Source organism: Dipodomys spectabilis, unplaced genomic scaffold, assembly GCF_019054845.1.
Source record: "Dipodomys spectabilis isolate Male_0828 unplaced genomic scaffold, ASM1905484v1 ptg000207l, whole genome shotgun sequence".
NCBI classification, from domain to species: Eukaryota; Metazoa; Chordata; class Mammalia; order Rodentia; family Heteromyidae; genus Dipodomys; species Dipodomys spectabilis.
Genome location: NW_024870884.1, coordinates 10185607 through 10200076, shown reverse-complemented (window position 1 = coordinate 10200076; position 14470 = coordinate 10185607). Strand labels below are relative to the sequence as shown.

General features: G+C 38.7%; 1 protein-coding gene across 1 annotated transcript in view; it reads right to left on the bottom strand.

Moving 5' to 3' along the window:
- Nucleotides 1–3261: 3261 nt before the first annotated feature.
- Tet1 (tet methylcytosine dioxygenase 1) overlaps nt 3262–14470 on the bottom strand; it is an 85745-nt gene continuing 74536 nt past the window's right edge. The window contains exons 9-11 of the mRNA XM_042696453.1: nt 13839–13976; nt 12017–12314; nt 3262–5034 (exon numbers count right to left, since the gene is read on the bottom strand). Of these exons, the coding sequence (XP_042552387.1) occupies nt 4439–5034; nt 12017–12314; nt 13839–13976 (1032 nt within the window). The 3' untranslated portion in view covers nt 3262–4438. The remainder of the gene's footprint in view (nt 5035–12016; nt 12315–13838; nt 13977–14470) is intronic.

The following is a 14470-nucleotide window of genomic DNA, read 5'->3' as shown; positions in this document are numbered from 1 at the left end:
CAAGTTGAGGAGATAGGCACAATTTATGTGGAAAGCCACATCTCATCAACTGCTGGGACATGGGGGAAAGGGAGGTATTGTACGAACATCATTAGGTAATATACTGAATATAAAAAATGCAAATATCCTTCCCTTGATTATCTCAGTCTGTATATAGAATGCTATGTTCCAGGGAAAAATGAAAGTCTACCACATAAGCATTTGGTACATCCTTATCAAAATGGCCCAGTATTTTTGCCACAAAAGGATGAGTTTAACAGGACAACTTCACAGGTCAAATAAGCTCATTTCCCACACAAAGCTCATGGAACTGGCAGCAAGGAAATGTCAACTCAAATTCCTTTGTAATAGTCCCTGAAACTCTGTGCTAAGGGAGAGGAAAAGAAAAAGAAAAAAGAAAAAGAAAGCAAATTCATGGTGGTGGCAGAGTTGTACACAGCTCAAGTGTAGAGTGCTAGCCTAGAGCAAAAAGCTAAGGGACACCTTGAAGTCCTGAGTTCAAGCCCCAGTTCCAGAAAAAAAGAAAAGAAAAAATTAAAAGGTAATTGCTTTATTTTTGTACCAAAATAACTTCTCCCCCCAAAAATGCTTTTTCCCTTTTTTTTTTTTTGCTATATTTATTTTTTGTATGTTTGTATTTTTTAAGTTCTCTTAAACTCAAAATGGCCTTTAACTGTCTAGCATCTCACTACATACTGACACTGAAATCTGCTCTCTGGGCCCCAACTCAATACCTCTCACAGAGAATTTCTTACTTGATCACCTTGTTTCCTCACTCTTTTGTTAGCAATTGCTACTGACAAACTTCACAATTTTATTGAATCTAGAAAGAAAAAGTTTTCCATGCATCAATTTCTGAAGTTGAAGTTAGCTATACATAAAAGGTTGTATACATCTGCTGATTGGGTTGGCACATTCAAAGGAAATGTGCCCAACTGATCGAAGTTGTCATGCAGTATTAGAACTTCATCCAACGTAATAGGTTATTGTAGTTTGTTTAAAGACTAGGCTTGGGTAAGTTTGTTACATGCAACTGTGCAATGATAATTAGGTGACTACAAACATTAGAAAGTAGGTCACTTCATATAAATGAAGTCAGTAGCTCATTTACACAAGGGTATGTACTCAATTAATTATGAATCAGGGTTAGGTCTTAAGTAAATTGCTTATGAATCTCTTCTAGTAAAGTTCTAAATATATATATACATATACATATATATATATATACACACACACACACACATACAAGTATATTTTTTGTGCCACTCAGTACTGGGGCTTTAACTCAGGACCTGGGCACTATCCCAAAACTCTTGTGCTCAAGGCTAGCACTCTATCACAACTCCATTTCAGCTTTTTTGGTGGTTAATTGGAGATAGTCTCATGGACTTTCTTGCTTGGGGTTGGCTTCAAGCCTAGATCCTCAGATCTCAGCCTCTTGAGTAGCTAGGATTAGAGGCGTGAGCCACAAGCACACAGCCACTGGCACCCAGCTCACACTTCTATTTATTTTAACAAATGAAATTACTTCATCCACATGCAGAATGAGTAATAAAGCAGTTGGAGTTATTTAAAATGTAAACATAATACAAAAACTTACCTACAACTATATATTTTCAGATACCATCACTTTGCACCATATAGCTCAATTAGGTTTAATTGACAAGGTGTAATTGGGCACTGTGTGGATGAATTAGAAACAAAATGTAGATAAGGTTGACAAGCACCGGAAGCAGAAAAAAAAATCCCTAATAGCATTAGAAATGGAATTTTGAGGAATTTGATATCTAATGGGACTGTAACAAGTTATTCTATAATTATAGTTTATAAGATTATAAGACTCAACAAAATACAACTTGAGTACTATAAGAGGTAAGAGAATAGGTAACCATTACAGTAAGACCGATAGTATAGAAATAATGTTAGATGACAAGTCTTATGGGTGAAAATGTAATTTCAAACCAATTTATTTTCTTGCTTCATGAGAAACAGCATTTTTTAAAGCAGTGTATCCAGCATACAATCACAAATCCTACAGGACACTGAAAAACAAAACAAAACAAAAACAAAACCACAGGGCAGAGAATGAATGGGATGGTAAACTACTGAAATTCCAACAGAGTAGGAAGTGTGTGTTTCCCAAAGCTGGATTATTGATTGAGGCAGTCCACTCATCATGTTAATTACAGAAACAAAATGAAAACATTTTACTTGAAATCGGCACTTTCCCATACTTGTTTTGGTAAATTGCAACTAGCTTCACAAATTCTAACGGCCCTATTAATCAATATTGGTGTATAATGTTTAGCCATTAAGAAAGTTAAAGTCAGAAACAAATCTGAACTTACTATATATCTATGATCATGATAATTTGCTATTAAAATATGTATTTCACAAAGGAATTATTTAGGATTTAAATTTTAAGGTTTACTATGATATAGACGATAATTCAGGGGAAAACAAAATCAACAATTGAATTGCACAGGCATTCATGCACTGGAAGAATGGAAAGATGGATGGACAAAGCCATGGTGGCAATTTCATCCATTTAATCTGGTAAGGAAACAATTTCTAGGGGGAGCTAAGGCCTAAAAATCTAAAAGGGTGAATTCCTGATGTGTAAAACCAGTAAATATTTTATCGAAGCAGCTGAACAATCACTCATATACTTACATAAGAAGTGTAAGCTAAAAAAAAAAAATACATTTTTAAATGGAAATCTAAGGCACACAAAATCCTAAAACTCAATGAACACCCCATTTTACATATTCAAGAAGCAGAATTCTACTTGTATAAGATGATGGCCTATTAATGGACATTTTGTTATTTACAATCCCTTCGTATTCCTTTACTTGAATTTTGTCAAAAGCTTTAAATAGATATTTTGCACCATATATTATTTTAATAAGTTACAAATGAATTTTTCTTTAGAGAGCTTGTTGGAGCTATTTGCTTTTGCACCAAAAACGATGAGAGTTAGCAGTTGTGGGCTTCCTATGGCATTTCCAAAGGAAAAGCACCATTAGGTTTTCCTATACTCCAGAGATTCTGATAGTTTGTGTTGTAGCACCTCTGCATTTTAAAAGAATCAAGTATTTCATGGAAGGTTCTTTGTATTCTAAAGATTGTTTGGGCAATCCTTTTTGTTTTTCAATAAACCAATGGGAATGTCTATTTTCCCTATTACCTAGAACATAGGCAATTGATTTGAGTTACCATTTCCTCAAATGCAATAAGCTAAGGTCATTGAGTACATTGGCTTTTCGTGGACAAAGCCAGGTCTCTAATATCATTCCTGTCATTTAACTAGGGACCATATGTTTAAAAGTTTCAGAATGAGTTCTGAAGAAACGAGGCAAATTGAATAGGTAGATTTCTGGATCCATTTTATCATTTAATCAACTTGAAACAGTAGAAGCATTTGACTCTCCTGAATTCCATTTTGTCCTAACTCCTTCTGGAAACATCTTTCATGGGATATACTGAAAAGGCTGGGATGAAAATAATTTATTGGGGACACTGGTCCTCAATAAATCAGAAGATACCACTATTTTAGTATCCCAACACTCACTAATATTGGTGATATCTAACTCCAATTTTGAGATTGACTATTTTGTATAAGTAGCTAAAATGTAATGTGAAAGAACACATTCAAAGAACATAAACCATATATATGCTTTCAATATATATGACAGTCAACAACATGGAACTCTACACAGCAATAAATGATTTCTTTTGTATGCAAATATGCACAAACAATAGACATTAGGATTCTTCTATACTATTTCAAGTTACTTTTAAAAATAGAAAGTGCTTTTAAAATATATATTTATATATTTACAGTTTATGAACAGCCTCCAACCATTACTAACAATAACAAATAAACTTATGCAGGAAAAAAGTTTAGGAAAGAAAGAAAGCTTTTCATTGGTTTATTCAAAGGAGCATGCCAGTTTTCTAGCAATGATTGGAAGATGTCAGAACAAATGGCACCATGAAATAATAAATCAGCTTATTTTTAACTGTGTTGATGTGGTTAAGCACCAGAGGCTGTGTAGAGTTAACACTGTGTCTTGATTTTACATCACAGAACAAGAACCTGTTAAAATCCTCTAAAAATGACTTGATTCATAGTAAACAGACTTAATTTAAAGCACCAAACTGAGTGACTCTATCAAGGTTAACACCTAACCAAAACATTTCTGAATGTATTTAAAACTATAAAAATTTTATTTTTACTTAAAATGTGCACCTTCTACTAATTTTCAAAATATAGTCACAGTTAAATACCCACCCCATTCTTAAAATTTTTACCTCAGACTTGAAATGGGGGAGATGAAGATATAGTAAACCACAACATAACTTTCTTTAAACAGCACCTTGAAAAAATACACTGCACTACCAAAGGCATTATTTAAAAGGGGGTGGGAATACACCTTCAGACCCAACGGTTATAGGGCCCAGCCACGTGTGTGAGAGCGTAAGGGGAAACAGTGATAACGTTGTCATGGGTCAATGTTATTGTTTTATGAGAAGGAATTAGGCTCAATTCATTTACTCCACTTTCAGGGGACTGTTCAATACAGTTAGCTGCCAGGTCACTTGGATGAGAAATCTTCATTCTCTTATTCTTAGCTTCTTTAGCCTCAAACTTAATCTTGTTGTGTTCATAACCATGTAAGGGCAAATTCAGATTTTTGTGCTGGTAATATACAAGGGAGAGGCGACAAGGTAAAAGTCGGTTGGGGTGGATCAAAGCAGTGGTGGCATGAAGCTCTCGCCTTGCACACTCAATCAAAATGGAACCATGTGTGGGTGCTATTGCCACACCCCCAATATTGGGATCCAAGAAGATGGGCTCATTGTCTGACCAATACTCCTCGATGTCGGGCAGGTTCTCTTCATCAGCTGACAGGTCTTCAGATAGGAGAGACTCATCTGGTTCAGAATGCAGCTCATCTTCTACTACAGGACGGGAAGTGACTAATGGCAGCAGCTGGTTGGGTTGACTAGAAGTTAGCTGCTCAGCTGGACCTGTGGGAGGCTCAGAATAAGCAAGGGTATTGGCTGTGGAAAGGAGGGGGGAGCACTTGTCCAGGCTGTGAGATTCTAGTCCATCCCCCAGCACCCCTAGTAGCTTCTTTCACTGGGTGAGGAATGGATGGAATGGAGGAATACCCTTTAGGGTTGTCTGAATAACTCCAGCTATCAGCAAAAAGCTGCAAATGGAAATGTGGCTCAAGTGGTAGAGCACCAGATGAGGGAAGGTGCAGTGAGGCCAATAGGACCACAACATTTACAATCTCTCTGGATGTATGGTCTAGCACATGTTAGGCAAGTATTCTATCATTTAGTGACACTATCAACCCTATGCCCTTCAAGAATTCTTGCCCTGGGAAGCAATTAGAAATGAATGCAAAGTTTTAAATTAAATTATTATTGTTCATTGCTTAAAAGAACAAAATACTAAAAGTGATCTAAAGATATTTAGATCTTGTATGATCTGATTTTGAAAAAGAAAAAACAGTTCATTTGTTAACTGGACACCGTGGCTCAGGATTCTAACTGGCTTCTTTGTAGACAACGATTATGGGATAGGATAGCAGTTATGCAAGCTGAGCATTAAGACTTAAGACTGCATCTCAATCGATGGTTGACTATCATAGTGACACAGAGGAAGATCACAGTCTAGGTTGGTCTAGGCCTACAGAAAGATCCTAAAACCAACCAACACACTGGAAGACTCACTGAAGTGTTAGAAAACATGCTTAGCAATCCTGAGTTTAAACAAAACAAAAAGTTCTAAATTTGGGGGAGGGAGGATACATAAGATAAGAACAACAAATTGCAGAGAGTAAAGGAGTGAGCTTTGGAAAGCAGACAACAGTACATCTGAGTAAGCTTCAACAGCTCCAAGTCTGACTTAAACAGGGGACGTGACTTTATAAAAACCTTCAAGAGAACAGCACTGTGTACCGAGTAACGAGACCAATTGAAACAGATAAGTAAAGGGAAGGAAGATGTTAAACAACAACAAACATGCCTGTTACTGGGGATTGAAGTACTTGAGCTATGACCCTAACCAGAGTCTCATTAGCTGTTCCTGGGTTGGCAATGACATAGGCATGTAACTCCGCGTCTTAGTATAAGATTTTCTAAGGCAAGCCTCAGTAGCTCACGCCTATAATCCTAGCTACTCAGAAGGCTGAAATCTGAGGATATGATTCAAAGCCAGATAGGGCAGGGAAGTCCCTGAGACTTTTTTTTTGGGGGGGGGGGGGGCGGGGTGTGTGTGTGTATCAGTCGTTGGGGCCTGAACTCTGGGCCTGGGCGCTGTCCTTCAACTCTTCTGCTTAGGGCTAGCGCTCTACCCTTTGAGCCACAGTACCACTTTCAGCTTTTTCTGCTTACGTGCTGCTAAGGAATCGAACCCAGGGCTTCATGCTTGCAAGGCAAACATTCTACCACTGAGCCACCTTCCCAGTCCCATCCCTGAGACTCTTATCTCCAATTAACCACCAGAAAAATGGAAGTGGCGCGGTGGCTCAATTGGTAGAGCTCTCACCTTGAGCAGAAAAGCTCAGTGACAGCACCCAGACCCAGAGTTTAAGCCCCAAACCAACAAAAAAGAAAAAAGAAAGAAACAGAAAAAAAAATATCTTTTAAAGAGCAATGAGTTTGATTGACCTTGCTGAATGTATTTTTTAAGTCTCACGGGTAAACTTTAAAAAAAATTTTTCTTTTGTCAGTGGTGGGGCTTGAACTCAAGGCCTAGGCACTGTCCCTGAGCTCTTTTGATCAAGGTTAGCACTCTACCACTTTGAACCATCGCTCCACTTTCAGTTTTTTGAGTGGTTAATTAGAGGTAAGAGTCTAACGGAGACTTTACTGCCTCGACTGGTTTTGAACTGCCATCCTCAGATCTCAGCCTCCTGAGTAACTAGGATTATAGGCATGAGCCACTGGTGCCTAACTTTATGGGTAAACTTTTAAAACTGTAGGAAAAATATAATGCACACAGTTTCTAATATCAAGCAATCATATATAAGGATGACTGTGAAATAATGTAAGAAGCTAAAAAACGACAACCAGTGATAGGGGATGTAGTTCAGTAGAAGGGAGCTTGTCTAGCGTATTAACTTGAATGTGCTGGGTTTGATATCTAGGACCAAAAATAAAACATTTTAAAAAATGAACAATTAGGGGCTGGGAAGGTGGCTCAGTGGTAGAGCGCTTGCCTTGCATGCTCAAGGCCCTGGGTTCGATTCCTCAGCACCACATAAGCAAAAAGAAAAAAGCCGGAAGTGGCGCTGTGGCTCAAGTGGTAGAGCACTAGCCTTGAGCTGAAGAGCTGAGGGACAGTGCCTAGGCCCAGAGTTCAGGCCCCACGACCGGACCCAAAAAAAAAAAAAAGAACAATTAGCATACATATAAAGATATCAATTAGAAATGGCACAAAATGCCTAAATTATTGCTTCTTCTAAAAACTGTGTTATATGTATAAAAGTGAGAAGAACTAAGGCCTACCTAGCATATTTCTTTCTTTTTTTGTTTTGAATATGGGGAATTCTTCTTAAGTGTTAACCACATACTGTATCCCTGAGCTACATTCTCAGTACTAACCTGTAATTCTAAATTTGGAAATCAGTATAAATCCATGATGTATTCTTTTTTTTTTTTTCTTTAGACTCCTCAGAGAAATGGATGATTTTAGATATGGGTCAGCATTATATAAGCCTAGAACATTCTGCTGTTTAAAAGAATTAGGACTGTGACAATAAAAAAAGAATCCAGGTATAAGGGGTTTCTACAATTTAGATTGGGGTTAAAAATAAATACGCACTGACAATACATAAAAAAGTAAATATGCACTATGTGAGAACATTTCTGAGACTAAAATCATACTAAATTTCAGAAAGTAAGATACTAAGAAACTAACTAGTATTTTGAGAACTGAAAAATAAGCACAAATGATTAAGCAAGTAAGAGAAAAGAAAAATTGTTCAATTCACTAACAGACAAAAGAAATGACAAAATTTGTTGTAATGAAATTAACAACATAGAAAGTAAGATGTTTCTTGAATCATTACATAAGGGTTGATGTGTTTATATATAATCAATGAATCAGGCTGACAACGCCTGACCCAGGAATCAGTATTAACATCACAAAAAATAAACACAAAGCAGAATCAGACATTAGGTGATACTAGACATGAAATGTGTAAATTAGATATTAGTCCCTCTCTGGTGTTAAAAATATGACAGTAACTCTGCTCTAGCAACAACAGAAGAGAACCAATAACAGACAGAAATCCAGGACAATGATTTCTTCAATTGTTCAAATAGGCAAGACAAGGGATTAAAGAGTTTTAAGTTAGAGACATAACTAAATATAATGTCTGAGGTTTTCTTAAGATGCTCCAAAAATTAAAATAAAAAATACTTATCAGAAAAATAGAACAAGGGCTGAGAAGGTGGCTCAGTGGTAGAGCACTTGCCTTGCATGCTCAAGGCCCTGGGTTCAATTCCTCAGCACCACATAAGCAAAAAGAAGAAAGCCGGAAGTGGCGCTGTGGCTCAGGTGGTAGAGCGCTAGCCTTGAGCTGAAGAGCTGAGGGACAGCGCCCAGGCTGGGAGTTCAGGCCCCACGACCGGACCCTCCCCCCCGCAAAAAAAAAGAATAGGACAATTGTTGTGTGGTATTAGGAATCAAACCCAGGGCTTCATGCATGCTAGACAAGCACTTCATCACGGAGCATTCCACTACTTAGTCCTACAGTTTTTGAATATTGGGATTACAACCCCCATTTGATATTTTGGTATTTATCTTCTTCTAAGTATTATGACTATGAAAACTTATTTTAGGAAATACTTATTTCTAAGTATTATGACTGAAAACTTGTTTATTACAACATGGCTGTAATTACATGACTAGGAAGGAAAAAGAAATAAATGAGTTATAAATAAATAAATAAATAAGTTGGAGGTCAGTCCAAAATGCATAAAATCACTAAGATATTCTCAAGAAATTTCTAAAACTAATCCTTTTAGAACCAACCCAAAGAAATCCATTCTTCCAGTCCTTCATTAATTCACTTCATCTAGAAGAGTCAGAGTTAATTTTTGTACCTAATGATGATAAATTGGTGCGTCTGGGTATTTCAATACTGGGGTTTGAACTCAGAGCCTCGAGGCTAGGTGGTACTCTATCAATCTTTAAATTACTTTTCATATATAAGCAGTATTTTCAAGTTGCCCACTTCCTTCTTGATTTTAGTCCAACAGACATTTTAGTACTTATTTCTGGGAATTCTGGAGATTGACGTTAGGGCTTCTTGCTTGCTAGGCAGGCATTGGTATTGTATGTATCCAATCTTGTTCTTACTATTTTTTTGGGGGGGGGTGGTGGTGGAGGGTCTGGTCATGGGTCCTTAACTCTGGGCCTGGGCGCTGTCCCTCAGCTTTTCAGCTCAAGGCTAGTGCTCTACCACATGAGCCAGAGCGCCACTTCTGGCTTTTATCGAACCCAGGGCCTCATGCATGCAAGGCAAGAGCTCTACCTCTGAGCCACCTTCCCAGCCCCTTACTATTTCTTTTAGGCTGCTACTCAATTCTGAAATTAAATTAGAAATCCCTAGGAATTGTCCTTGAATTTTTTTTAACCATTTCATTTATACTTCAAAGCCTTTTCTTTTCTTTTTCTTTTTTTTAAAATTTTTTTGGTTGGTTCTGGGGCTTGAACTCTGGGGCCTGGGCTCTGTCCCTGAGCTCTTCAGCTCAAGGCTAGCGCTCTACCACTTGAGCCACAGCGCTACTTCCCATTTTTTGGTGGTTAATTGGAGATAAGAGTCTCACACAGTGGTAGAGCGCTTGCCTTGCATGCAAGAGGCCCTGGGTTCGATTCCTCAGCACCACATAATCAAAAAGAAAAAAGCCGGAAGTGGCACTGTGGCTCAAGTGGTAGAGCGCTAGCTTTGAGCTGAAGAGCTGAGGGATAGCGCCCAGGCCCAGAGGTCAGGCCCCACGATCGGACCCCCCCCCCCCAAAAAAAAAAAAAATCTCACAGACTTTCCTGCCCAGGATGGCTTTGAACCAAGATCCTCAGATCTCAGCCTCCTGAGTAGCTAGGATTAGATTTGTGAGTCACTAGTGCTCGGCTTTTCAAAGCCTTTAAATATGCTCTCTCAGTGCTATTGCCTTCAAAATTATCTCTCAACTGCAGTTTCTGCTGTGGCTGCAACTTGAGCTTTTGTTGCTCGCACTTTGCTACTTGAGCCACACCACCAGCTCCTCCACTTCTCTTCAAGTGTTGGCTTAGAATCAGATCCTCAGAGCTCAGCTATGATTACAGGTACAAGCAACTGGCCCTTGAATTCACATCTCTTATTACTCCTACCTGTTCTTTTCCCATTCAGTTACAGGTGATAATGACAGCATCATTTCAGTTTCCAATAATGTTACAGCATTTTAGACACTTTTTTTTTCTTTTGTTCCTGATCATGTGGAATCAGCTTAGGGCATGAGCTCTGTCCCTGGGCTCTGTTTGCTCAAAGCTAGCACTCTACCACTTTGAGCCACAGAGCCACTTAGAACTAGTCATCTCTCATTTTCTCACTAGCTGCTTGCTCAGGTCCATATTACAGGTTTTTAGATTATTATTATTTTTTTAAACAATCTCCCAAATTCCTTTTCCTCTAGTTTTAACCACATTTATGTACAAGATGTTTTTTGGTATTCCCTAAAATTGAAGTGACATTTTTCTGGTTCTCAGCTAAGCTGAAGACTTTACAAAGACCTGTGCAATCCAAGATGAATACCCAGCAATGCCTTCGAAATCTCATGGACCACATTTCCTACCATTCTTATCTTAGTCTCTGGTACAGCTAATCTGATCTCTTTTCTTACTTAAAATATATGATATTTCCATGTACTTGCTGTTTTTTCAGCCAGGAATAGTATTTCCCCAAATGCCCATGTTACAGGCTTTCATTTGATTTTAGACTTTACTCAAATGCGGTATTCTCAGCAACTTCCATTGGCTTTTTTTTTTGGTTGGTCGTGGGCCTTGAACTCTGGGCCTGAGCACTGTCCCTGAGCTCTTCAGCTCAAGGCTAGTGCTCAACCTTTTTGAGCCACAGCGGCATTTCTGGTTTTCTGGTGGCTAATTGGAGGTAAGAGTCTCCTGGACTTTCCTGCCCACGCTGGCTTTGAACTGTGACCCTCAGATCTCAGCCTTCTAAGTAGCTATGATTTCTGGCATGAGCCATCTGTGCCTGTCATTCATTAGCATTTTTAATTAAATGTAAATGAAAGCCTTTCACATCATTATCTCCTGTGTTTTCAAAGAGGTCAAGGCTAACCAGAGCATCATGGAGACATCTTGCCTCAATTGCCTTCCTTCCCTCCCAAACAAACAGGACAGGTAGAATTGAGAGATCAGACAAGTTAGTGATATCCTAAAAAACAAGCTGAGCATGTAATATCAGCTGGAAATAGGGAAATAGAGAGACTGCCCTAAAAAAAAAACAACAGGTTAGGACAAAAGACTATCCTAAAAAACCTAAATCAGAAAGGGAGTGGAATATAGCTCAAGTGAGAGGCCCATAGTTCAAACCCAGTACTATCACAAAAAGTGAAAAACAATCAACTAAAATAAAATACACATACACACATAACCAAAACCCCCAAAACAACCACCATTAACACTATCAAAACAAAGAGAAGAAAGGGATGAGAAATTCACGGGAAAATTATTAGGTGAAAGAAAAATAAAAAAGGAAAGAGAAAATTATGAGGAAAAAAGTGTTGGGTAACTGTTTTGTTGACCACTAGTTCTGGTAAAAAGGTAGGAATATATCAACGTCTCAATTCCAAACAAACTACATTACAATACCATGAGATTCAAGAGAAACTCATTCATATATGCACTTTTTTCTTCATAATACCTCAACCTTAAGTAAGGAAGGAGCAAGGTCAGATCCCAAGACCTTTTAATAACATAGGGACCAACCCTTACTGTGGATTTCTCTTGCTTTTTTCTTCAGGGGTTTCTCCTCCTCCACCTCGTCCAGGATCTCTGCGGAGGCCCTTGACCTCGTTTTTCCACAACGAGGCACAGGATTAACGAAACGGGTTCTTTTAGTGAGGGAGGGCTTTAGGACATGAATGGCCCCAGACTTGATCTTGGCTTCTATCCCCTCCTGGGAACCAAATTCATCAGTGTCTGCCAGTTTGTACAGGGGGAGGACATGGAACTGCTCATCCTCAGGAATGCCCTCTGGCTCGCGGTTTTTCTCTCCCAGTAATGTACAGACCTGAGAGAAGAACACAGGATGGGAAAACAGCAGACGCGTTCATGGAAGTAGCCCGTAAATTTTACTTTCAATTGATTGCTGCTAGCACATTAATTTTGGGTCAATATATTTTAATATCGCAGGCATACTGACTCAATTCGATTAGCTTCACAACTACAAATAAATGATCACTATCAAATAGCTATGCATATAGATCCATTGTGTATGTGTATGTGTGTGTTTGCATATATTTGTTTTCTTTCTCTGAAGTCAGTTTATAGTCCCAATTTGTATTTTTCAATCATGGGCTATGCTCTACCACTTGAGCCACTCCACTTATCCAGTTGATATATATATATATATATATATATATATATATATATATATTTTGGGGGGGTAGGGTGGGGTCGGTTGTGGGTCTTGAACTCTAGGTCTATGCACTGTCCCTGAGCTCTTCAGCTCAAGGTAATGCTCTACCACTTGAGCCACAGTACCACTTCCAGTTTTCTGGTGGTTAATTGGAGATAAGAGACTCACAGACATTCCTACATAGGCTGGTTTTGAACCACAATCCTCAGATCTCAGCCTCTTGAGTACCTAGGATTATAGGTGTGAGCCCCCAGCTCCCAGCCAGATGATATTTTGATACTATAAATCTCTATATTCCAACTTACTTAAGTATGAGAAGATATTTCAGTTACCATAGAACATTACTTTTGGATATTTAAGTGTACTATGAATAATTCTAACTTGCTAATGTTTCCTATAAAATTTTCATTTCTGATTTAAAAATAAAAAAACAAACAAAAAATAAAACAGCTTTTTCACTCAAGGCTGGCACTCTATTACTTGAGCCATCACTCCACTTCACAGACTGGTTTCCATCCAAGATCCTCAGATCTCAGTATCTCCAAGGAGCTAGCATGACAGCCTTGAACCAACAGCAGTAAGCATGCTTCTGTTTAACAACTGAATACTTAAAAAGATTTAAATTTCCATGACTTATTATAAAATATCTGTGTAATGCATATATATGTTTATACACACATACACACACAACTAATTGAAATAAACTTATTTCTCTGACAAATTGTGTGTTCTGCTCATTCCAATATTTTCATAGCAATAAGCAATAATCTATCTCAAAAAAATGATCCAACCAATCGGCATGAAAAATACATGACTAGTGAGGTCCTTAAATCCACATATCAAAAAGATAACCTGGGGCTGGGAAGGTGGCTCAGTAGTAGAATGCTTGCCTTGCAGGCATGAGGCCCTGCATGATTCCTTAGCACCACATAAGTAGAAAAAGCTGAAAGTGGTGCTGTGGCTCAAGTGGTAGAGTCCTCACCTTGAGCTGAAGAGCTGGGGGACAGTGCCCAGGCCCAGAGATCGGGCCGCCCTACGGACAAACAAAAAAAAAAAAAAAAAGAAAGAAAAAAAAGATAACCTGTACATAATCAGACACTTAACATCACACAGATAATAATTTCTCACAGCAACAATCTACTTACCAACTCCAGCCTAAGTAACTCAAGTACGTACCACAGTGCTTCCATTAAGCATGTTGTGAATGTCCCTGTGAGAATGGGCACAGAAGTCCAGGCAGCAAGTGACCCCAGAAAAAGGACGACCTTTCTTGGTACCAAGACGACACTCTCCAGCAACGTCTTCATATGCCACCTTAAAAAAAAAAAAAGACAGAAAGAAAGAAAAAAAAGCAGCTGAGTGCTGGTGGTTCATACCAGAAATCCTAGTTTCTCAGGAGGCTGAGATAGGAGGAATATAGTTCCAAGCCAGCCTGAGCAGGAAAGTGTGTGAAACTCTTACCTCCAACTAACCACCAGAAAACTGGAAGTGGTGCTGTAGCTCAAACTGGTAGAGCACTAGCCTTGAAAAGAGCTCAGGGACAGTGCCCAGGTCCTGAGTTCAAGCCCTACCACCAACCAAAAAAAAAAAAAAAAAAAGGGACTGGGGAAGGTGGCTCAGTGGTAGAGTGCTTGCCTTGCATGCATGAGGCCCTGGGTTCAATTCCTCAGCACCTCATAAGCAGAAAAAGCCGGAAGTGGTGCTGTGGCTCAAATGGTACAGCGCTCACCTTGAGCTGAAGAGCTGAGGGACAGCACCCAGGCACAAAGTTCAGGCCCCAGGACTGACAAAAAATAAAAACAAAACAA